The 22,619-nt window shown below is 50.3% G+C and overlaps 1 protein-coding gene across 1 annotated transcript; it reads left to right on the forward strand.

Moving 5' to 3' along the window:
• Positions 1-5,189: 5,189 nt before the first annotated feature.
• On the forward strand, positions 5,190-20,677 carry WNT5B (Wnt family member 5B). Its single transcript, XM_032203959.1, has 4 exons — positions 5,190-5,284; positions 5,922-6,169; positions 11,940-12,232; positions 20,152-20,677. Exons 1-4 carry the CDS (start codon positions 5,205-5,207, stop codon positions 20,608-20,610), a joined length of 1,080 nt encoding a protein of 359 aa, XP_032059850.1. The 5' UTR covers positions 5,190-5,204; the 3' UTR covers positions 20,611-20,677.
• The last annotated feature ends 1,942 nt before the right edge of the window (positions 20,678-22,619 follow it).

Raw genomic sequence — 22,619 nt, forward strand, 5'->3', positions numbered from 1 at the left:
TCTGCAGAGAGGTGGCTTTGACTTGTCTTGCCATTCACTGCGAAGTTGCTTGTGCTGTTGGAGAACTTTGTCCTGTTGTCCTGCCTGACTTTCAAGGAGGACCAACATACCTGTTTGTAGGCACCATAAGCTGAGCCCTGGCCTCCTGGGTCTGCTCCGAGGAGCCTGGGGAGCTCTGAAGGAGAAATTATTTGGGTGAATTAAGGAGCTGAGATGGGGTGTCTATCTGGCAAGTAGACCGTGACATTGCATGCATGGTAAATAAGCCACGGAACAGCCATCAGATAATACTTAGTCCTTTATTTAAATACATGCATTTGTAAGATTATGGCTACGTGTAGTGGAGCTTGTCTAATTTCATACAGGCTTGTCCGTGTAAATAAATGACAGTAGGAAGGTTTTGGTTTGACATCAAAGGCTATTTGATGCAGCCCTATACACTCCGGGATTCTGAAAGTTGTGGGAACAAAAAGGGCAAAATTTGGGCCAAACCCAGTCTCAGCCACAAGGCATTGCAGCTGAGTGAAGCTGATCTTGCCTCAGCACAGGCAGCTGCTGCGGGTGCTCCACAGGTCGCAGCTGAGTCTCCTGCACCTTCCTGTGGACCACCGGGTGCAGGTCTCCAGCAGCCAGGCTGGCTTAATGAGAAGCTGTTTTTACATCTTCTGGTTTCAAATGGTAGAAAGATTTAACACCTGGCCTCTTCTGTTGTTTTTGATACTTCTGCTTTTCTTGCTGCCTTCCTCCCTTCTTGCTCTCCTTGGCCCGTCCCTTCAGGGACGGCTGTCACCGGGACTGTGAGTCTGGCAGGTATATCTTGGCATTTGTGCCCTACACGGCGCGGTGGCCGTCAGACTGAATGTCATTGGTCCGGGGAGGCATGGAAAAATGAAAGAGCAAGGTAGCGGTGAAAGGAAATCTGGATCTGTCAGCAGGGGTGACAGGTGATGAGATGCAGAAGAAGGTAGCACATGAGCACGTCAGAAGATAAAACCGAGCTCGTAAGTACCGAAAGAAACAAGCGGGGCATAGACAGGAATAATCTGCCCTTCCAGCGGAGACAGACGGTGTGCAACAAGTCAATGTCAAGACAAAGAGGCAGGCCTGAAGGACTGATGTGCTGGGGTGCTTTGAGGAGGTTTTATCACACCATCTGTAACGCCCCAGCTGGGCCTGGGCCTGCAGAGGTGACTCTAGCTGCTGGTTTAAGTAATAATTGTGATACAAATGAAGTAGCACGTTTAGGTCAGCAAATGTGGGAAAAATCAGCATGGTGGCACAGTGCTAAGGGTCAGCAGCAGGGGAGCAGAACAGATCCCAAACAAGCATGGGGAGGGGGATAAAAGATGGTGTGGGCTCCTGGGTGAAAGCTGCAATTTAGCTGCAAGGGATTTCTTAAAAAAAAATAAAATCTACACTCCTTCTAGAACTGGTTGAGCTGAATGGGCAGGTGTGTGACTTTAATGAGATTCCTGAAGTCTTAGTAAGACCTGTGGTTAAAACCAAGCCTGGCTGCCAGAAGCAGACATGTGGCAGGGCAGTGCGGTGCATCTCTTGGTGCTGTCAACGCCTGAGTCCCCGGCGCAGAAACAGAGGGCAGGGACTGACACATGTAAACCCTCCTTCCTGGGAATGGTTCCCTACGCATCTCTACTGGCTCCTCAAGTAGACGAGACTCTACTTAAGTGAATATTTTTCCCATCTTGAGTAAGTGCCTTATGTCAGCCTAGAGGGAGAGAGCAGTGAATGTTTCTGGATGCACTGGATGTTGCAAGGCATGAGAAACAGGCATTGAACCACAGTCAAGTTGCAAAAATAAACAGGAACTTGAAAGAGGCTCTTGATCATAACAGGAAGAATGCATGTCCAGTTCTCCCCAGTCTGGGAGAAACTGGGCCAGATGCAGAAATGGCGAGCATTTACGTTGCATGGAAAGAGACGTGCATTTTCCTTCAGCTCTCCATACAGCACTCGGTAAAGGTCTGTGTGGCACTTGGGGACATCCCAAACTTAAAAAAAAACACTAAGTATAGCACAAGGAGTTTGCGTGAATAACTCTCCGTTTCCAATTTATCGGGGCTGTCTTCCAGGGTTCAACTTTTTCACAGTCTGCCAAATCTTTGGGAATGATCTCATGGACGCGACCTCCCATTCTTTCCTGGAGCCTTGCAGCTTCGCTCGGGCGCACGCGGCACAAACCGCGTTGGGAAAGTGGCGGTCGTTCTCCAGCCGCGTCAGCGTGACTTTCAAAACTTGACGCGCCAGCTTCACACATGGCTGTCGCCTCTGAAAATTGAACAAACAGGGACACTAATTTTAGGCAGCACGGGAGACGGTTGCCTAGGGCAGCAGGGGCTTGAATGCAGCAGGGTGCCAAGGCTTTGCTGAGGTGCAGGCTTGTTGGTACTGCTGCTTGCTCTGAGGGGGTTCGTCAGACCTTCACCCCGAGGGCTGAGGTTCATGTCCCCTCTGCAGGTGACAGCTCCATGTTTGATGATCCTCAGTGCTCTGGGTGCGAGCATCAGACAAAAAGTGGGTTTGCCACCACCTTTGGGTGTGCCAGCCCCTCCCGAAGGGGTGGGGTGAGGCCTCTTCCAGCAGAAGCAATAGCAGCCAGTGGTTTTGGAGTCACAGCCTCCTTCCCCCGAACTCCCAAGTCCTGCTGGCCCTCCCAGCACCCCAGGCAGTCGTGGAGGATCACCCACCTCTCCTGCCTGGCACCTCGCTGGCCCTCTTCATCTCAGCCCCCCAGCACCCTCCTGCCCCTCAGCCCTCTTCTTTGCCAAATTTCGCTGATGTCTCCCACCCAGCCTTGCTTTGGCAAACACCTTTGCCAAAGCTGTTAGAATCAGCCCTGCGTTGGGGCTTGAAAAGTAACTCAGGCCTTTTATTTATAAAACTGAAATCTCATTTTAAAGACTTGCAGGGCGGGTAGAAACAGAAAGCAGCGAGGTAGGGGGATCAATGGCATTCTTCAGACCGCCGGCCGAATACTTCGCAGCTTTTGGTTTTGGTTTGGAAGCTGCTGGCTGAGGCAAAATGCCTGCAACAACACCTCACCTGCTATTACCACTTTATCTGGAGTCATAAACACGGTCAGTGAAGAAATTATTTCCAGGACCTTGAAGACGACTCACTTCCGTAACCCACAGCCACTCTCGCCAGCGGCAGACTCGAGCAGGAATTCAGTTTCAGACATTTTCCACTGAAGCATCTCCTTCAGTTGCCGCCTTTGACAGGATATTAGCTTGGCTGGATAAGTGATCTTATCCCATACAGCAATTTTTGTGTCTCATGTTTCAAGATAAGACGGAAACATGCTTTGCTTGTGCTTGTTGGTGGTCAGGGCACTGCTAGTAGTATTCGCAGCGCTTTGCTGTTGTTAATCATCAGCTGCCTTCGAATATTAATAACTGAGATATTTATTTAGTGCCGTGTGTTTCTAGACCAGGCTCCATGTGAGCATCTCACGGGCTTTACTGAAGGGTTTCCAGTCCCACGACGCCCCAGTGCTGTGGGCTGACCATGGCAGCTGGTGGTACATCCACGTTGTGCTCCGTGAGGATCGGGAAGCACATGGGCAGGTGCCATGTGGCATTCCTGCCCGGCACGGACACGGGACGCCTCGCTGCTCCTCGCTCCTTTCTCAGTACCCATGAGGAGACGTGGTGAGGGCGAAGCTCGGAGGTACACCTCTCCTGTCGTGTCTTTTATTTACATCGTGCATCTTGTGTCTGTGCGTGAGACAGCGAGGGCTTTGTCTCTGTGTTTTGTTTTGTTTTTCGCCCTAATCCTCCCTTCTGGCTGTGTTGAAATGGAAAGGTGGCACGCACTCTTCTCCGCCAGCGAAAAGATTTTCTGTATCCGAGGCTGGCTTGGAAATTCTTTAGGTGACATCACGCCGTGTCTGTGCAGACTCATTGTTTGTCATGGAAAAGCCATTCATCCATACACAACTTCCTTCCTCCCCAGACTCCCAGAGATAAACTTTCCATTCTGCCTGTTCCCTATAGAAACAGACCCCAAACACGTATGCCTGGCTACGCACACAGACACCTCGCCATCCCTCCGCCACGCTGGGGGCTGTGGGAGGAGGGAGAGGGAGGCTACCCAAGATGTGAATAAAGTCACCCTGTTTTCCTCGGCCGTGGATCCTGCTGTGCCCGAGCGGCAAAGCTCCCCTCCCGCGGAGGCAGCGGGTCACACAAGGCTTTTTTTGTCCCGCGGCTCATTCTGGCGCCGGCGGCCGCACATCTGCCTGCCAGGTGAGGTGGCCACCAGCTGCAGGTACAGCACATCTGGACGGGGCAGGCAGCAGCGGGTTGTGCCGCGAACAAACGCCGCGATTCCACCGTGGCGGGCGCGAGGAATTCGATAGAAAATATACTTGGGCAGCCCGAGCTGCCGAGCCTGGTGATTCACGTCTCGGGCGGCGTTGATGGGGAGAAATGAAAGAAAGGGCTGGGCGCTGCTCGCGGCTCTCGGGCCACGCAGGAGGGGACCCCCGGGGACCCCCGCATCCAGCTGGGGTCACCACGGCGGGGGGGAGGCTGCCTGGGGATGGTGTGGGTGCAGCCGTGTCCCTCGAGGTCCCCAGTGGGATGAGCAGAGAGGGGAGTAGGGGCGAGAGGAGCCTTTGAAGCCTTCCTCTCTCCCACCTCCCCTTGTCCCTAAGGCCATCAGGCGGAGCTGCCGGCCCCCGGCCCCTCACCCTGCCCGGGGGGCGCAGGGCTGGGGGTGCCGTGTGTGTGTCTGTGTGTAGGGGGGGCGACATTTCCGAGCCGCCCCCTGCATTACAAAGGCGGCGGGGCCGCTTTGATGCTCCCCGACGGCTCCTCGCACACCTGCCGCCGAGGGGCACCGGCGGGGAGGGGGGGAGGGAGAGGGGGGGGCACATCAAAGCCGGCCACCACCCCCATCCCAAAAACCAAAAATCCCCCCCAAAACCCCACACATCTCCCCCCCTTGAGCGGCCCCGGCTCGTCGGGGGCTGCCGTCGGGGGGGCGCGGCCGGGGGAGGGGGCGGCGGGGCGGGCCGGGGGGCGGCCGCCGGCGGCAGGGGGCCGTGCTCGCCGCGCCCCCGCCGCACGCAGGCCCCGCTGCAGGGCTTCTCCTCGGCTCCTCTCCCTCCGCAGGGCGCCCCGTCCCGGCGGCAGGCTCCGCGGGGGCTGCCCCAGAGCCGCCGGAGCCCCCCGCAGCCCACCATGACGGGGCCGAGGCTGGCGCTCGCCGCCGCGCTCCTCTGCAGCTGCACCTCGCCGGTGGCCGACGCCAGCTCCTGGTGGTGAGTTTTTTTTGGGGGGCAGCCCCAAAATGGTTTTGTCCCCGGGTTGGGGGGCCGGGGGTGGGAGTTGTCCCAGGGAGGGGGGCTTGGCTGGGGAAGTTGGCTGCTGGCTCCGTCCCGGGTTGCTCTCGCTGCTGCTCGCTTCTTGCGAGGTCCCCCCCCCCCTCCCTCTCCAGCCCCTTCCCTGGGTTTTGGGGAGGTGGGACGCGGCCCCTCTCCCGCAGGAGTTTCAAGGGGGGCTTTGTGCGGGGCTCTGGGCGAGGCGTAAGGAGAGGCTGGGTAAGGTTTCCGAGCCGCTGCCAAAAAGCAGCCGCGGAGCCCCTTCCCCGAACCAGCGGGAACCTCCCCGGGCTGGAGGCATCGCCCATCGGCGGTCCCGCACGAAGCGGCAGCCCGCTTTCCCCTCCTGCAGAGAAAAGAGCCGAGCTTTCCCTCTTGCTCCCCTTCCCCATCCCGGCTGGTTCAATTCGGGTTTGGAAGGAGCCCGTGCTTCCCTCCTGAGCAAGGCTCGTGCCTGGCAGAGCACAGAGGGAGGCAGCTGACAGCCGAAACGCGGCCGGCCTTTGGGAGCTTGGCTGGGGAAAGGTGCTGGGGCCTCCCCCAGCAGCCCCCGTTGGACGCCCTTCTCTCCTCGCAGGTCTTTGGCCATGAACCCCATCCAGAGGCCCGAGATGTACATCATCGGCGCCCAGCCCGTCTGCAGCCAGCTGCCGGGGCTCTCCCCCGGGCAGCGCAAGCTGTGCCAGCTCTACCAGGAGCACATGGTGTTCATCGGCGAGGGGGCCCGCAGCGCCATCAAGGAGTGCCAGTACCAGTTTCGGCAGCGCAGGTGGAACTGCAGCACGGTGGACAACACCTCCGTCTTCGGGCGGGTCATGAAGATAGGTAGGAGCGCCCCGCGTGGGACCCACGGCGGTGGGGGCACGCTGGGTGTCCCCCTGCAGCTTTCTCCCTTCCTTTGAATGTGCGTTTGGGAGCCAAGCCCCGTTAGCACTGCTCCTAAAGCTCCCTTTAAGGAGCTTTTCCATGCCCTGGTGCTGCCCGCACCTGAGCGGAGGCAGCAGCACACCTGAGCCGCAGCTGGGGCAGGGGGCATCTCCCCTGGGGGGGCCGTGGGGAGGTGAGGACGAGGGGGCTGCTTTTGTTCCCTGTGCTTGCTGAGAGGTAGGGAGGGAAGAAGCTGGAGCCAGGAACAATGGACCCACGTTATCGTCCCCAGCATCTGGAGTGCCCTTGGACGGGGAATGCAGCCCTGAGATGTGGGAAATATGGACTCCCCAGCTTGGGATCTCTCCCCTCCTCCCTTTTCTGCTGTTTTCTGTGTAAACCGAAGGGATTTTTATAATTCCTGCCCTGCTGGCCGAAAGAGGCGCATTGACAGGCCATTGCTGCACTTGAATTGAGGTGTGACCTAGCTGCATTGTCCCGGCTCCTTTTGAAATGCAATCATCTGATGGCAAGAAACTGAGAAATCCGGGCTCGGTTTGATGTGTCCGACAGCCAGGACAATAAAGAAAAGGTGTTAAAACAGCCGCTTACACACACACGCACACGCACCAGCCTTTGTGTGAGGGGGTTTTGTTTCCCACCCACAAAGCTCTCAGTGAAGAATCCAGGGCCAGCACTATTCCTCACTTGTAAAGTCAGGGAAAACACTTAATAGGGGATGGAAAAAAAGACCTCCTGCGGCCCCAGCTGCCCCCAGCGTTGCTTGCACCTTTTTGGCCTCACTCTCAAAAAGCAGCACGGGGAGCAGAACACCCGGAGATGCATCTTTAATGCCTCTGGGGCATCGGGGCAATAGGGCACTGGGGCAACCGAGTCCTGTGATCACTTCCATTCGCTCCTGAAATGATGTGTCATCATCCTGGAGAATTTCAGGGGCTTTCCTGCACGTGCTGCTCTGTCTCTCAGAATCCCTAATCCAGCCCGTTGGAGCCGTTCAATTCCTCCCCTCCTGCCCATCTGTCCAGCTCACACCCCAACAAATCCCTGCTTCTCTGGGATGCTCCCCTGGGAAGTGCTGTTTCCTGACACATACTTTCAGCTGCTGACACACATCCAAGGCATCTGCACATCCTTGATCTCTTGCTGCCTGATACCAAGGGTGGTGGCCAGATGAGGCTCTGTGCAATCCCAGGCTGTTAGAACTCGTGCTTCAGGGCACAAACACTGAAATTTCAGCCACCAGAGGAAAAGGACAGCAAATACCCCTCCATCTCTCCCTGCTGGCGTCCCTCCCTCCCATATAACTTAACATCCCAAAAAACAGGGCACACACAGTTCAGATTCCCAAAGAGATCCTATTGACCCCACAAGGATGCATGAAAAGAGCAAACCTCATCCTCTTCCTCAGTACCTTCCTGCAGCCCCAGCTAGGTCCGATGGATAAGTTCAAACCTGAAAAACAGAAAGAGGAGAAAAAAAAAAAAAAGGAAGTAAGTGTGATCTGAAGGGAAAATAAAGATCAGAGCTGGAGGATGAAAAGCAGTCAGGAAGGATCAGCGGGTGTATGAGAAGAAGAGAAGAGCATGGATATTAGAAGACAGATGATAGTTCCTTTTTAAAATGGATTTGATGCCATTAGCTTAAATTGAGATTCGGGGTTTGATGAGGAAGGAGGTGTTGTGGTTATGTGGTGGCTGTGTCCAGTAGTCCTGCTGTTTGGTTTGTGCGTGTGCACGCCTGTTTGCTAGGAGGACTGTTGGACCTCTGGCAGGGATCTGCTGATGGTGGTGTCTGTGAGGCGATGGCCTGTGGTTGCCCCTGTTCCAAAACCTATCCTAGCAAGGAGTTTTGAACCTGGCTCCTCTAGACCCCCTACTTTGATCAGTCAGAGCATGTTCAGAAGGTGATGTTTGTTCTCCAGTGCAAGAAAATTGTCACCAAAGGTGGCCTGGAGTGTTAGAGGGCTTATGAAGGTTCACCACTGTTGTCTAAGTCGGTGGTAAGTTGCTGCAAAGGGGGATGCTGCCTCTGGTTTTACTTTTTCTGAGTTTGTAATGGAGCATCGCTCGTCATTTCAGCAGGTCCATTTTCCACGCTAGCGAAGAAAAACCCTCTCAGTCTCTCAGGTCACGTCAGCTATAAAGTCATTCTTCCCCAGGTTCATTCACACCGTGTGCCTGTCTCTTGTTTTCAACCCCTAAGCCCCAGTTCTGGACCACAGCCCTCTTGCTGTATGCTGTGCCAGCAGCACGAGAAGGGGCTGGAGACCAGAATATCTGCGAGAGTGCAAAGGCATGCCAGAGAGACATGGAGAGGGGGGGAAGGAGATAAGGACCCAGAAGGTGTGCTGTGTGCCAACAACCTTAGGCTGCCCACCCACTGATGCAGGCATGGCATATGTTATGTGATTTCTTGAGCTGCTCTGGGTTGTGGGAGGGGAGGGGAGGAGAACCTGCCCTGGCCAAGTCCAAAGCCTGGGAGAAATTTGGGAGAGCGTTCACTCAGAAACCTGGAAGATTGGTTTCCTTTCCACCTCACAGAGCTTGGCTCAGCTCGGAAATGGGAGACCTGCTTGGTCTGTGTTTAATCATTACACCTTCATTTTGTGCATTTTATAGAGGCGAGGCAGGCCAATGATAGAAAAAATGTTCAGGGGCATCTGTAGCAGAAGTCAGCTGCTTTCTAACACTGATATTTCCTGGTGTTTGTATTATCGTCAGAATTGCCCTTAGCTTTTGGACATGCCCTCTGCCTTATTCAGTAACAATAGCTGCTGATGTACAAAAATTATCCTTCTGAAGTTGCTTCGTGTCCTGTCCATACAGATTTTAGACTGCATGTGTGTGTATATGCACACCTATAAGTTACATAAAGATACAGTCCTAAATTCTGTGTTTATATGGGAGAAGACAGAGCATCCAAAAAGGTAGTGTTAGTATTTTCTTGGGGGAGAAGAGAATATGCAGCCTGTGATTTCCTTCAGCACAATCCTAAGTGCAAGACTGGGGTTTCCAGGTTAGTCCAGTCCTTTCTGGAGCCAAAGATTTTTATCTCTTCTGCCTTTTCAAATGCAAAAAGGAGAAAAGGAGTCATAAAAGACAGGACAAAGAGAAATAGTTTTCCTCGAGACAGGAAAACTTTAGGGAATTTAAAAAAAAATCATTTGAAACTGCATTTTTTCCATCAAAAAAAAAAATAGAGTAACACATTTTTGTCTCGTTCACTTCAGTCGCCCCTCTGGGGTCAGTCCTCCTCCCTTTTCCTTCTTCCAGCTCTGGAAGGTCGGGCGGCAGGCGGAGGAGGGCAGCAGAGCCCCGTGCTCAGCCCGGCCGCCAGCCTCCCTTACCTGGCAGCACCAGGGCTGCAGCCCCGCCGGGGCACCCACTGTGCAGGACACCTTTGCTGTGACCGCAAGGTTAGGGAAAAACAGCACGGAGATGGCAGCGGGATGAGTTTCAAGAAGATGAGTTAATGTCCCAATGCTTTTTCAAGGCTGGGTGTGTGGCAGGAGAGCAGAGACAACACAGTGAGGGATCCAGCCGAAAGCTAGGATATATCAGCCCCCAGTTACCAGCTACAAATTTGCTTTGTATTAGCCTGGGATGCCATACACGGATCCGATCCTGCCTCCCAAACCAAAAGGACATCAGCTGAGCACCGTGGTTTGTTCCTCTTTGAGTGCAGCAAGGAGGGAAAACCACTGCTGCCAGCCTCCACGTCTGGGACGGGAATCGCAAGCAAGCCGTGAGGATCCTAAGCACCTGGAGTCACGCAGTCACTTTGAACAAAGTGCAGCCCTGGGAGCTCCTCTATGTGATGCAGGTCAAGTCAATGTGGAGGCTGGTATGGCCACAGGGCTCCCACCGCCCGGGCACAGGCTGGTAGTGGTACAGTGCACGTTGGGTGTTACCTTAACACTGCCCATAAGGTGCAAAAATCGACATTGGTTGCTGCAGAAAGACCACACGGCCCCTCTGAGCTGGATTATCTCAACTCGGAGTCACTCCTCTTTGCTTCTTGGACCAGGAAGGTTCTAGGGGCATAGTCCTCTTCCTTATGACCTGCTAGTGAGGTCCTCCCTTCAGTGCTGTGTGTCCCCTTGTGTTTGATCAGTCCTGGTGCACATGGCAGAAGCCCTTAGCATACAGCCCTCATTTAGGGAAAAATAAATAAATCCCAAGGTGTTCTGCAAGGTGAGTGCCGTTCACAGCCTTGCCTTTGTCTTGGGTCATTACCACTAAGCTGGTGATAAGGTGCTAATAATTGCAGATTGTCCGCACATGCAAATTGGAGCAGGAGCATACCAAAAGCATCAGCTGGGTCCTCCTGCTGGGGGAGCTGGCATTGAGCACAGGTGACAAACTGTTCTTAGGGCATCTGCCCTCTGAAGTCATCCTAATTTGCTCGAGAGCATCCAAAGGTCACCTCTTGCTGGGATTTGGTGTAGGTAGCTCTTCAGGATGGGGCTGCTTATTCCAATGAAGCTTTGGCAGTTGTTCCCTTTATCACCTGGAAGCGTGGTGACGCACGCGATGACTCTGGAGGTGTTGGTTTAGGTATTTATTGCAGCGTGTGGTGATAGTGCAGGTGTGGATTGCCTCCCCCCTCTCTGACCGCGGCACTGTGCTGCACGCTTGGCCTCGTGCCATGTTCTTGGCTAAGCTGGTGCCCCAGGCAGGCTGGGGCTGAACCAGGAATGGAGCAGGAGACCTGCTCCAGCTGCTCGGCTTGGCCTCTGAGCAGCACTGAGATGCACTCCAAGCAGGGCAGCCTCCCGTACACGTGCAAGCGGAAAGTCTTTTCATTTATTATTGGCTACATGGGAAAGTTTTACTCCTTCCAGCACTGCGGTTCTCTAGGTGTTGGGAGAGCCTCTGCCTTGGCGTTTCAGTGTAAAAATGGTTTCCTTCAGTTTATCTTGAATCAAGTCTCAGCTGGCCATGTTTAACCAACGTGAAACTAGATGAAGGTGAGGTGCCCATAAAAAGAGCTTGTCCTGGTTGGATTGAAGCAGTTACAGAGAGGTATCTGGCTGGCGGGGAGTGCTCCCCTTGCACCGCTCCAACCTCACCAGTTGTTCTCAACGATTTTTGGCAGGTTCAGTGGCAGCAGTTGCATTTTCAGCAAATGAATAACCCTCTTGTTGCTTGAGAGGTTCCTTCAGGTTAAAATTGGAGTGTGCTGAAGGGTTGACCTGAGGCAGAAGGGGGAAGGAGACTGAGCAGTCCCTGCCAGTGGTGGTGCTGTTTCTTTTGGGCAAGGCTCGGGGCTTCCATGGCTCTTATATGGACAAACATAAAATAATAAAGATAATAATGAGGAGCAGCACCTAAAAATTCATGGAGAACATGCTCTTCCCAAGGACACTTCTCCAGGCAGTATCAGGAATCTCAGCCCTTTCCCTGGTGTGTCTCAGAGTTGGTTTTGGTTTTGATCCTGGTCACGCACAAACTGCCAGCACTGGGCAGGCAATCGCCTGGGGCTGCTATTGTGGAGTGAAAACAACAGAGGGATGTGTTATGGCAGCTCCCCCTCTACCAGAGCAGGGTGGTTCTCCTATACTTGGCCACCCAGCTCGTTTTAATGCACTTTCTCATGGCACAGCACTTCCCGCTGTCCTTAGCGTGTCTGGTTGCATCTTGATGCGCGTTTTGTTTGCTAGAAGGGATTTGCCTGTTGTTAATTTCCTCCTTGCATCCTCCTGCAGGTAGCCGAGAGACTGCTTTCACCTACGCCGTCAGCGCCGCCGGGGTGGTGAACGCCATCAGCCGGGCCTGCCGTGAGGGAGAGCTCTCCAGCTGTGGCTGCAGCCGGACTGCCCGGCCCAAGGACTTGCCCCGAGACTGGCTGTGGGGCGGCTGCGGGGATAACGTGGAGTACGGGTACCGCTTCGCCAAGGAGTTTGTGGATGCCAAGGAGCGGGAGAAGAACTACGTGAGGGGCTCGGAGGAGCAGGCGCGCATGCTGATGAACTTGCAGAACAACGAGGCTGGTCGCAGGGTAAGACTGACCCTTCCCTGTTTTGGAGGGGCAGAAGCAGAGGTTATGGGGTAGCTGGATGCCATGTTCCTTGGAGGTTTGGCGAGGGACAGTCCAGCCATCCCCCAATAACTCCCTTGAAACAGTGTATGGTCTCATTTCCTCCGTTTTTTACAAGTAGCACAGACAATGCACATTATGATGTTCCAGCTCTAAAGGCTGGCTTCCATTGACAGCTAAAGCCTGTGAATTTGGGGTCTTTTGAGATACTGGATGGCACGTGTTCAGGCATGTAATCCCTTACTAAATAAACCAGGTGCTCTCACAGACCACTTTCCAGGTCTAAGTCTCAGAAATGTGCTTCCCAGAGCGGCCAAAAGGACAGGGCAATGGTAAAAAGGACAGTCTGTTGGCAGGTGGAGTTTTTTTCTACTGCCATCATTAAGATTTTGGGGTATATAAGGCCAGAAGCAAACATTGAATCAAGCTGCCTGGCTGTCTCTTAAACTTACACCTTGCTCAGACACCTTGATATTGGCAAAATAAATAATTTGCACCGAGGCAACAGACCTTTTCTGAGAAGATGCATAGTTTTGATCTGCAGACCTCTAGAGATGGAGAATCCATCACCTCCTTTTGTAGAATGCTACTGTCATTAATCATCCTCGCTCTTTCAACACTGTACATCATTGCAATTTAAATTTATCCAGCAGCAGCTTCCAGTCGGTTCTTTTTCTGACTTGTACAGATAGATTGAAAAACCCCTTGGTAAACAGAATCTCCTCTCCATAGAAATATTTATCTGCTGTGGTTTATTCACCACTCTGTTTTGACAAACTAAGTTGACAACTTAAGTGTTTCTCGCTTGCAGATGTTTTCAACAGTCATCAAATCATTTTTCCATCACTTCAGTGTACCCTTTCCAGTTCCCACATCCTTTAAAATTCAGATACCAAAATTACCCGTCAAGTTCTGGTACTGGTCTCAATGATGCCGTAAACATAGGTGAAGTTGTCCCCTTCAGTGTCTGTGCATTTGCTTTTCATGCAATTCCTCCTTCTGTAATTAACAGCCTGCAAGGTGTAGCATCATTCATATGCAGTACAGCTCTGTAATCCTGCTTCTTTCCAAATGCAGGACAGAAATGCCTAAATGTTTTTGCTTTCTCCACAGAATGTTTAAGAATTTTATCATTCCTCTCTAGTAGCAAGCTGTTCTAGAGTTAATTTTGTTTCTAATCCATATTAAAAAATCCTATTAGATGTACTTAGCCTTGCTCTTTTACACATTCTTAACTAATATCCTTAGTTTCCTTAGCAATTTTATGCCATTTCTAACTTCTAATTGTTACTGAATTATCTTCCCCTTTCCCATTCATGTGTTGCTTCTCTGCATATAATTTCAGCTTCCTTTTGCCACCTAAGATGTTTGCTCTGGTTTTTGATTGTGGAATTGATGTGTCAGGTTGAGGCTCTGCACATACTCCAAACTCCTTTTGCAAAATCAAACTGAGGTAAACATGCAGGAGGTGGAACATGGTGGACTTGAAAGCTCTGGAACTCAGTGGTTTTTGGTTAGGGTATTTATGTATTTATTTTTTATTTATTTAGGCTTGGGAGGGCAGAAGGTCAGCGTTTCCTTAGGAAGGATGACCATCCCTCCATGGAATAGTAGCCTAAATGGGATGTTCTTTGCTGCATTACGTACTTTGAACATCTTGTATGTCTGGAGTCATGAACTTGGATTACTACAAAAAAATGTCCCATGTAAAATAGTTTGAGGGATGGCTAAACTGTTAGTAACGCCTTACTCAGAAGATCACATTAGAAGATACTTGCTCTGCAGCATGGCTGAAACATCACCATGTCTTGTTATTCTTGTTATACAAGGAAGAAACCGAGCTGTGATTTCTAACTATGGCATGGTTTTAGATAGAAGAAAGCTTTGTCCTTTTTTAGGGATGCAGCTAAATCCAGTTCTGTCCCGCCTTTACTACAGTGCAGAAAGTTGAATAAGCTGTGCTTGGGGTGCTACAGTGCACATGCTTCTCTGGGCTCTGCAGACGAGACCCTCAAGGTGATTTCTTTGTCTCCAGTTAGTGCAGGACCTGGACGAAAGCTTTCCTAAGGGCCCAGCAAAAGACAATGTTATTTCAAGGTTGGTTTTGGTAGACGCTGAGAACAGATGCCCATAGAAAATAACCTTAGATTAGACGAACAGCAGTCATTTTAGATTAAATTGAATGGAACTATAAACCAGTGTGTAATTAAGCTGGTGGATTAACAAACTCTGATAAACTAAGGGAGCCGGTTAGTAAACTCAGCTGAAGAGCTCAATGTGGAGGAGGTCTGGAACTTTTTCAAGTCAAAGATGCTAAAGCCATTACAATTGTGCATGCCAAGCAAGAGGAAAAAGCTTGTAGGAAGAATATCCAGACCTCACTGAATGAATAACTACCACAGAGAAGCTGTTAGGAATAGACTGAGAGCTTACTAAGAATGGGGGAAAAAAAAGAACCGATAGCAAATAAATAACAAAATGCTCTGTCTTAGAGGTCAAGAAGCGTAAAGATGAAGTGAGAACAGTAAAAAGCAAGCTGAGTCAGACCTTGCAAAGGGTAGTAACAGAAATAGCAAAAGGTTTTTTTAGCTTAGTAAATTGGAAAAGATGGGAAGAGAAAAGACTGCTGTTCAGCGAGAATGGGGCTGAGTTTAAAGACAGAGTAGTTTTGGTCCCTGAAGTAAAGGAGTGCTTTACCTGGGGCTTCAAGCCAGAATGGGGCGTTGCTCGTGCCCTGTGTCTGCTGCACAGTGGAGATGTCTTTTTCTGTCCTCAGCACTCCTGCCTCGGGGAGTCAGTGCTTGCGCTGTAGATTTGTAAATCCCCCTGGGACTGTATTTTTGGGGAAAGCCAGGCAGGGTGCTCTGGGGGCAGGCAGTGGCTGATGATGCTGGCACCCTGTGGAGGTGAGGAAGGCATGAGGAGGCAGCTGTTGTGTTCAGACAGGTAGCACGGGTAGAGCTGAGCAGCAAGTACTGAAGTTTGGGGCCAGCAGACCTGGGATGGGTGGGATTGTGCAGAGGGCTGCTGACAGAGAGGCATTTGGGATTGGATTGAATGATTCAGGTGGGAGTCAACCGGTAGCAGCAAAGAGTTGGAAGAATGGAGGGCTCTGGAATAAGTGGGACTAAGATGCTGGGGTGGATTGAGTGGATCAAGATTTTGGGGGTAGGGAGGAATGGAGATGCTGGCATCAGGAAAGGAGATGAATATGAATTGATCTGGCCTGAGGCAGCTCCGAGATGGCATTGCTACAGGTTCCAGGGCTGTCTGGTCAAGATCATAATTTGGCCAGTACAGGGCAGCCTTCGCTCTTGTCTCTTAGAAATATGTTGACATGTCAGTGAAGGGAAATTGAAATTATTGTCACCAAGATGGAAACAAAAATCAGGAAGCTTGAAGCCCTCAAGTCACAGGGAGTGCCCATTTTTTTGTCTGGCACTCTGAAAGGGCTGGCACCTGGCAGCATGGGCAGCGTGACCTTGGCAGCATTTACACGAGGGTGCAGGGGAAAGGATAGTTCAGAAGAAAAGGCAAAAAGGGAAACAATTTGACAAGAATTTCTCAAAGATTGATCACTTGGTCATTTAGAACATCACTGATTTCCTGAAGGCAAACCAGATCCAATAGGTCTCGTTTAGATGATGATCTGTGAGACAATTTATGTGTTTCCCATGTGGAAACACGTGGTTAAGTTGGAAAAGATAAGGAAAAATACAGCAACTGTGGGATGAATGAGAAACTGGTTCAAGGGAAGATGTCAGTACGTTGTGTGAAAAGATGCATATTGATCTTGACAGAGCTTAATTAGCAGAATTCTTCAAGGACTTGCTTGAAGGCCAACGCTTAATATTTTTGTTTCTTGGCCTTGACACAAGAGCTGGAATGGGACGATGAAATTTGCTGACAATGCAGAGGTGGAAGGTATTATGCATATAGAGGAGAATCTGAATTTTGTACAGCAACTAGTGACATCCAATAAAACAACATTAAAACCGTCATTTCAAGGTCTTGTGTGAAAAACTTTTTTAGTCATTAGGAAATAAGTAGAAAAGAGTTGGATGCAGCAGTCAGCTGCAGATGTAATGTGGCTCGTAAGGTGGCAAATATCCTAGAATGTAGTAGGGAAAGTCTTTTTGAAAGACACAGGGGAATGTTAATGCCATTGTATTAATATCTTGTAAGGCCCCAAAATATTGTATGCTCTCATATTCCCAAGTAAAATGACCTCAGACTAGAAAAGGGTTGTTATGGTTGACCCAAGGGATAAGAATCTTTTCTTAAGAAAGCAGGCTAGAATAGCTTGCCATGTTTAGCCTAGCGAAGTGAAAGCTGAGAGAGGATATGACTGATGTCTATGTTAGTGGGAGAACTAATAGGGAAGGAAAAGTACTTTTTAAGCAAAAGGCCAATTTGGCACAATGGCAAATGGGCATAAAGTGAATACATTTAGGCTGGGAATTAGAAAAAGATACTTTATCATTGAAACAGTGATCAGAATAATGGTGCCTGAAAACCAAATTGCTTTTAAAAGGGCACTCAGTACTTTTAAGGAAAACATTAGTTGAAGTGGTGCCTACAATAGCAAGAGATCGTACTTAGTAACCAAGAAGGCCCCGTCTAGTCCTACATTCCAAGATGTTAAGTTTTCATTTCTGAGATTCTGGTTTTGGGAGTAGGAAGATGCATCTGTAACTCCACATTCCTGAAAACGGTGCTGCAAGAAAAGGGTGAAGGAAGAAGACACAGCAGTGAGCATTTGCTAAGTTACCGCCAGCTGCCGTCCCTTGTGCAGCCTTGCCCTGACTTCCCGGCCAACGTTTGAGTTGATGATGTCTTCTGATTTTTGGCAGGTGCCCCCACTCGGTTTCATCTAGGTGAGATGGTTCTCCTTGAACCCTGAGGAGCTCTGATGGCAGGAGAGAAGATTGTCCTTGCTCTCAGTGCTTCTTGGAGGGAGCCGACAGGGCTGGGAAGGAAGCCGAGCCCTTGTAGCTTTCAGGCACTCCTGACCCCATCACCCTTTCACTCCACATTGCGGTCCTTGTGGTAGTGCTCCTGGCTTTAGTGCCCTTGTTTATTTGCCTTGGCTGTTATCTCAATACGCTCTTTCCTTCCATCTGTCTCTTTTTTTCCAGTTGGGCTCCATTACCCTCTCTTCTTTCCCCCCCGTTCCTTATCTGTCGCCCTTGTCTGGCGGGCTGTGGCGGTCAGTCCTTCCGCGCTATTTACCCAGCCAGCATATGGCAGGCCTCAGTCATCAGTCACTCAGCCCCGTGCCAGAAGAGCCTGGAAGGGGGTCTGGCTAATTGACCACATAGGAATTCCCCCCATTAATTCTCTTCCCGTTCCCATTCTAGCGAGGAAAGAATTGGAAGAGAACTTGGGCTGATGGGAAGGGGCTTTAAGCCTTTCCATTAGAGGCATTTTCAACCTGCTTAAGTGGCATGGCCATCGATCAGGCCCTGCCTTCAGAACTACACGTGGGGTCTGTTATTCTTTACCTTGACCCTCGCCCAGTCAGAAAGGAGCTCTCCAGTTTCCTCTGCTTTCCCCCCATCCAGGCAGCCGAGGGGGAGAGCCATTTGGAGGGTAAAGCTGCGGTTACCTCCGCGGGACGCTGATAGTGGGAGCTGTGGGGGGCTGAGCGGCGCCGTGCTTACCTGTGATAGCTGGTAGGGCTGGCGTTCCCCCACACGGCTATTACCCGCATGGGCCAGATGTTTTGAGCATCAGTTGCTTAAAGCCAAGCCAGAGTGAACTCAGTCCCATGACATTAGCTGAGGGGGATCGAGTTGCAGTGTTTTTCTAAAGGAACAAAGCCCAGGATTAGGAAGAACCATAATACTTTATAAAAACATATGCAAGGGCAAGGGAGGCATGAGTGGCCTGGGATTTGACAGAACCATAACCAAAAAGTGCTAACACAAGCTTATAACGAGCAGGCTGGCAGTGCAGTGAGGATATAGTAAGTGTCTGGGCCTCGGGAAATTCAGCTGTAGCTCTGTCTGGTGGTAGTACAGCAGGAGTCCTTAAGTGACGGCGTGGTTGGTCCTCTGCAACTACAGCGCAGTCCAAGGCGAGCGCTTAACTCCCAGCCCGTAGCTGTTGCGCTGTGCTGTGAGGCATTGCCTCAGTAAATTGAGCTCTGAGGAGCAGAACTAAAGCTTCTCTGTTTTAAGGACTCAGCCCATTGACTTCCTTGGGAGCTGGGTTGGCCTCCATGTGATTTAGCCATTAAGCCCAATTGAATCTTCACTAGCTGTCAAAAGCACTAGGTGTTTGTTAGACCGGGAGCAACCGGTTGTTTCAGGAGAACTCTGACCTCTCCCTGCTAGTCCAGAACGCAGTCATACGCAGAAGGTTTTGTTTGTAGGATCGCCTTAATCACCTACTCCTTGGCAAGTGAATGCGGAGAGCTGGGAAGCTTTCTTTGGTGTCAATGAGTGAGACAGAAAAGGAGCCTCAGTCTTTGGCTGCTTTTTTCAGCAGAAAGCCTGCTAGAAGACGTATTGCCATCTCCTTCAAAACATCCTCATTTTTCTCACGTTCCTTGATCACCCCACCCCAGATACAGCTGGCGGTAGTTTTGCAGCCGATGCCAAATAGCTCTGTTTGGCATGCGGGATCTGGCAGAGGCGCTGCCCTGCAGATGTGCAAGAGGCAGGATGGCCATGGGAGAGCAGATGTGAGCCTCATACGTGAAGCGTGAAGAGCTCTGGAAGTCAAATGCTGTAACACTTGGTAGCTCTGATTGAACGTGGATGCCAGCTCTTCCCTCTGTAAACTCTGTAAGTTCCTGTTGGTGCTGACAGGATCTCACATAGTCTGCAGCCTGGTACCTGTATCTGAAATTAATGGAAAGAACAAACCTGACCTGCACTTCAGGTTGTTTTTGTAGGTTTTGAGCTTTGTTATTCTAAAATGTTTTCTTATTTTCTCTCTCTCCTCCCAGCTAGTGCGGGAGGAAGGACTGTTTTCCTTTACATCGCATACTTGCTCTACTGAGGGTTTAATGCTCATTGGCCTAAATTCTTAAGACTCTTTGTTAATTTTGGTTTTCTGCCTTGCTGCACGAGATGCTGCCTTTTCAGGGGTACGATGCATCTAAAACTCCCATAGACCTCTGAAAACGGAGCTTAAAGTATCTCAGAAAAGACAGCAGTGAGAGGTTGTGCATGGTTTTTGGACTGTGTGTCCTCCTGCACAGCGCTGGTGGTTGTAGTGCAGTGGAGTATCTGGACACGAGATGGCGCAGATCTGCAGCCAGGGCTCGCTCCTCGAGCAGAGGGACTGAGGAGATGTGAAGGCATTCATCTCTCGCACATCCACTACCATCTCTGCTCCTTGCTCTTCGAAAAACAAGGACTCCTCTGGGAACCGCGGGAGCAAAGATCCTCGGCAGAGAGAGGGGATTTGTTTCTAAAGGATGCAGATGTATTTCTAGAGCGATAGCATCAGTTCCTGTTTTAGCCGACAGGAAATGAACAGGTTCCCAGGTGTTCCCTTGTATCAGCTATGAGGGGAAAAACATGAAGTGTGGTGGTCCATGAGATGTGGGCAATTCTCAGAAACACAAGTGTAGGGCTTTCCTGTTCCTGGCCATGCCATCAAGCCAGCAATCTGCTGGAGGAAAAGGTGGGATGGGGGAGTTCTGGTTAGAGGCAATGTGACCAGACACAGAAATACTTAGCAAACAGGATCACAGCGGGAGGAAGAGGAGACTTTTGTCTGTTCTGAAGGGCGAAACAACAGGAATGGGGGGAGGGATAATCAAAGCAGTTATGAAAATGCACTGATGAATTCATGATAATGAATGCCAGCTGCCGGCATAGCACGAATGAATGCAGCGTTGCCTGACTGCGCTCCTTTCCCCGCAGGCCGTGTACAAGCTGGCGGACGTGGCCTGCAAGTGCCACGGCGTGTCAGGCTCCTGCAGCCTCAAGACCTGCTGGCTGCAGCTGGCCGACTTCCGCAAGGTGGGCGACCTGCTGAAGGAGAAGTACGACAGCGCCGCCGCCATGCGGATCAGCCGCAAGGGCAAGCTGGAGCTGGTGAACAACCGCTTCAACATGCCTACGCAGGAGGACCTGGTCTACGTCGACCCCAGCCCGGACTATTGCCTGCGCAACGAGACCACCGGCTCGCTGGGCACTCAGGGCCGCCTGTGCAACAAGACCTCGGAGGGCATGGATGGGTGCGAGCTGATGTGCTGCGGACGGGGCTACGACCAGTTCAAGAGCGTCCAGGTGGAGCGCTGCCACTGCAAGTTCCATTGGTGCTGTTACGTCAAGTGTAAAAAGTGCACAGAGATCGTTGACCAGTACGTCTGTAAATGAAAAGAGCCACCAAAGCGACAAATCTATATTATATAAATCTATATAAATATATTTTATATTTGTATAAATAAACAGATGATGATAATAATTAAAGAAGCTTATTTAAGAGACATTTTGGTTTTGAAGTTTCCCCCCTCAGGCCGGCAGGTTTGCCAGCCCTCACATTCTGCTGGGGAGCTTGTCTCTGAATGCATCTCCCCTTGGGGGCTTCAGGTGGGGCAAAGAGGCTATGGAGGTGCCAACAAACCGAACTCCCTCTGCACACACGTGTGCACACACACACATACACATACCACCACCATTTCATTACAGACATAAAATCAACAGGAAGGAGAAGGGTGGGTGCTCTCTGCTGTCTAGACATTACAGATATTTTACAGATACAATATTTTGCATTGTTACTGGACATCTGAGATTACAGCCAGGTCCGCCATAGACTTGGTAAGCTGTGTTTCAAGCCCTGCTGCCCCACTAAACCCACCGGGGATTTTGGAAACAATTCTTGATCCCTCTAAAGGGCTTTGTCACATGAGAGGGAAAGTTAGCCAAGGCTCATGCTCAAGAATACAGCTTAAAATCCAGAGTCCTGTAAACCATTCCTGGATGCCAGACAGCCGGCAACGTGGTGGTGGAAGGTTTGCATGCTGCTGTGAGGAAGGACGGTGTTATCTGTGGCTGGCTGGCTGGCACACAGCCTGGGAGTCCACCTGAAGCCATCCCCTAGCTCCTTGGTGCTGCCTGGACAAAGGGGAGATCTGTCCAGCTCAGTCTACATGGCTATATACAAGAGGGGGAACATTTTTTCCTTTAATCCCATGCTGAAACTTAACTTTTCATTGTAGAGGAGAAGCTGCCAGTGCCCAGGGACGTTTGTGAAGGAAATATACTTCGTATTTTTTCAGTGGTCAGAAGTTTTGCACGCGCATGACCGCTTAAGCACTCCTGGTGCTGCTGCTGTCCTTCCTCTCTGAAGTGGATGCGGTCCTCACCTTGTTCAGCTCTGTTAAACCCTCCTCACCACCCTCTCAGATGTACAGTTTTTCTTTAACATTAAACACACCTCGATGAGATTTCTTTCCCTCTGTTGCTTGTGTATATGTGTATTTTTGTTTTATTCTTTTGGGGAGTCTTTTATTTTGCTGCGTTGTATTTCAGAGTCTGGAGGCCATGCTCTTCCCCGGTACAAACTATCCACAGTTAAGTATGTTCCCAGAACGTGGGCATATGGCCACCAATGGAAGTCTTCTCTGTGCTTTTTGCTGGTAGTATGAGAGCATAATAAAATCATAGTAGGGCAGAAGCCACCACCAAAGCCTGCTAATCAGTGTTACCACTTTGGAATTTCAGCAGAATCCAATTCATAAAGCGGGGAACAAATGCTGTTCCTAGCACAAGACGTTTCCTGTGCCTCTCAGCATCTGCAGAGTTCATTTGCAGTCAGAGAACAATCAAGAGAAGCCAGTCCCAAAAATACAACGGTTTGCTAATGTACACCCTCTTTCTTACTGACATTCCAAGGTGTTTTTTTTTAACTGTAAATTTTAAAATGCACAAAATATGCCAATAAGCAAAGAGGCAGTCATGAAGATTATTATTTTTATATTAAACCTCTGTTTCTTATAAAGCATTGCAGTTTTACAGATTCCACCATTTCAACCACCAGAGAAGAATTTATATGTACCTTTCATACTTCAAATATTTGAGGACTCCAGAAAAGCACAAGGAAGAAAAATTATGTTTAATAATTAGGAGCTGTTGTTTTTTTAAACCAATGTGTCCAGTTTTTATTTTATTTTTTTTACTCCAACAGGCAATATATTTGCTGGCATCCCAGAATGCAGTTTCTTGGAATATAAACAGTGGCTTAGATTTATTTTATTATATAAAATCCAAAGCCAGTGGTATTGTAATTCAAAGTAACGGAAATAGTTTTCCATGCATGGAAAAAATGTGAGTGCAATGGCCTGATCCAACTCCCATTAAACTTCAGTGGGAGCTGGACTGAGCCC

Source organism: Aythya fuligula, chromosome 1 (assembly GCF_009819795.1).
Source record: "Aythya fuligula isolate bAytFul2 chromosome 1, bAytFul2.pri, whole genome shotgun sequence".
NCBI classification, from domain to species: domain Eukaryota; kingdom Metazoa; phylum Chordata; class Aves; order Anseriformes; family Anatidae; genus Aythya; species Aythya fuligula.

Excerpts from the sequence above, each read along its gene's own strand:
- WNT5B (XM_032203959.1), top strand. The coding sequence starts at position 5,205 with ATGACGGGGCCGAGGCTGGCGCTCGCCGCCGCGCTCCTCTGCAGCTGC. Across the intron at positions 5,285-5,921 it reads GCCGACGCCAGCTCCTGGTG|GTCTTTGGCCATGAACCCCA; the intron begins GTGAGTTTTTTT and ends CTCTCCTCGCAG. Across the intron at positions 12,233-20,151 it reads ACAACGAGGCTGGTCGCAGG|GCCGTGTACAAGCTGGCGGA; the intron begins GTAAGACTGACC and ends CTTTCCCCGCAG.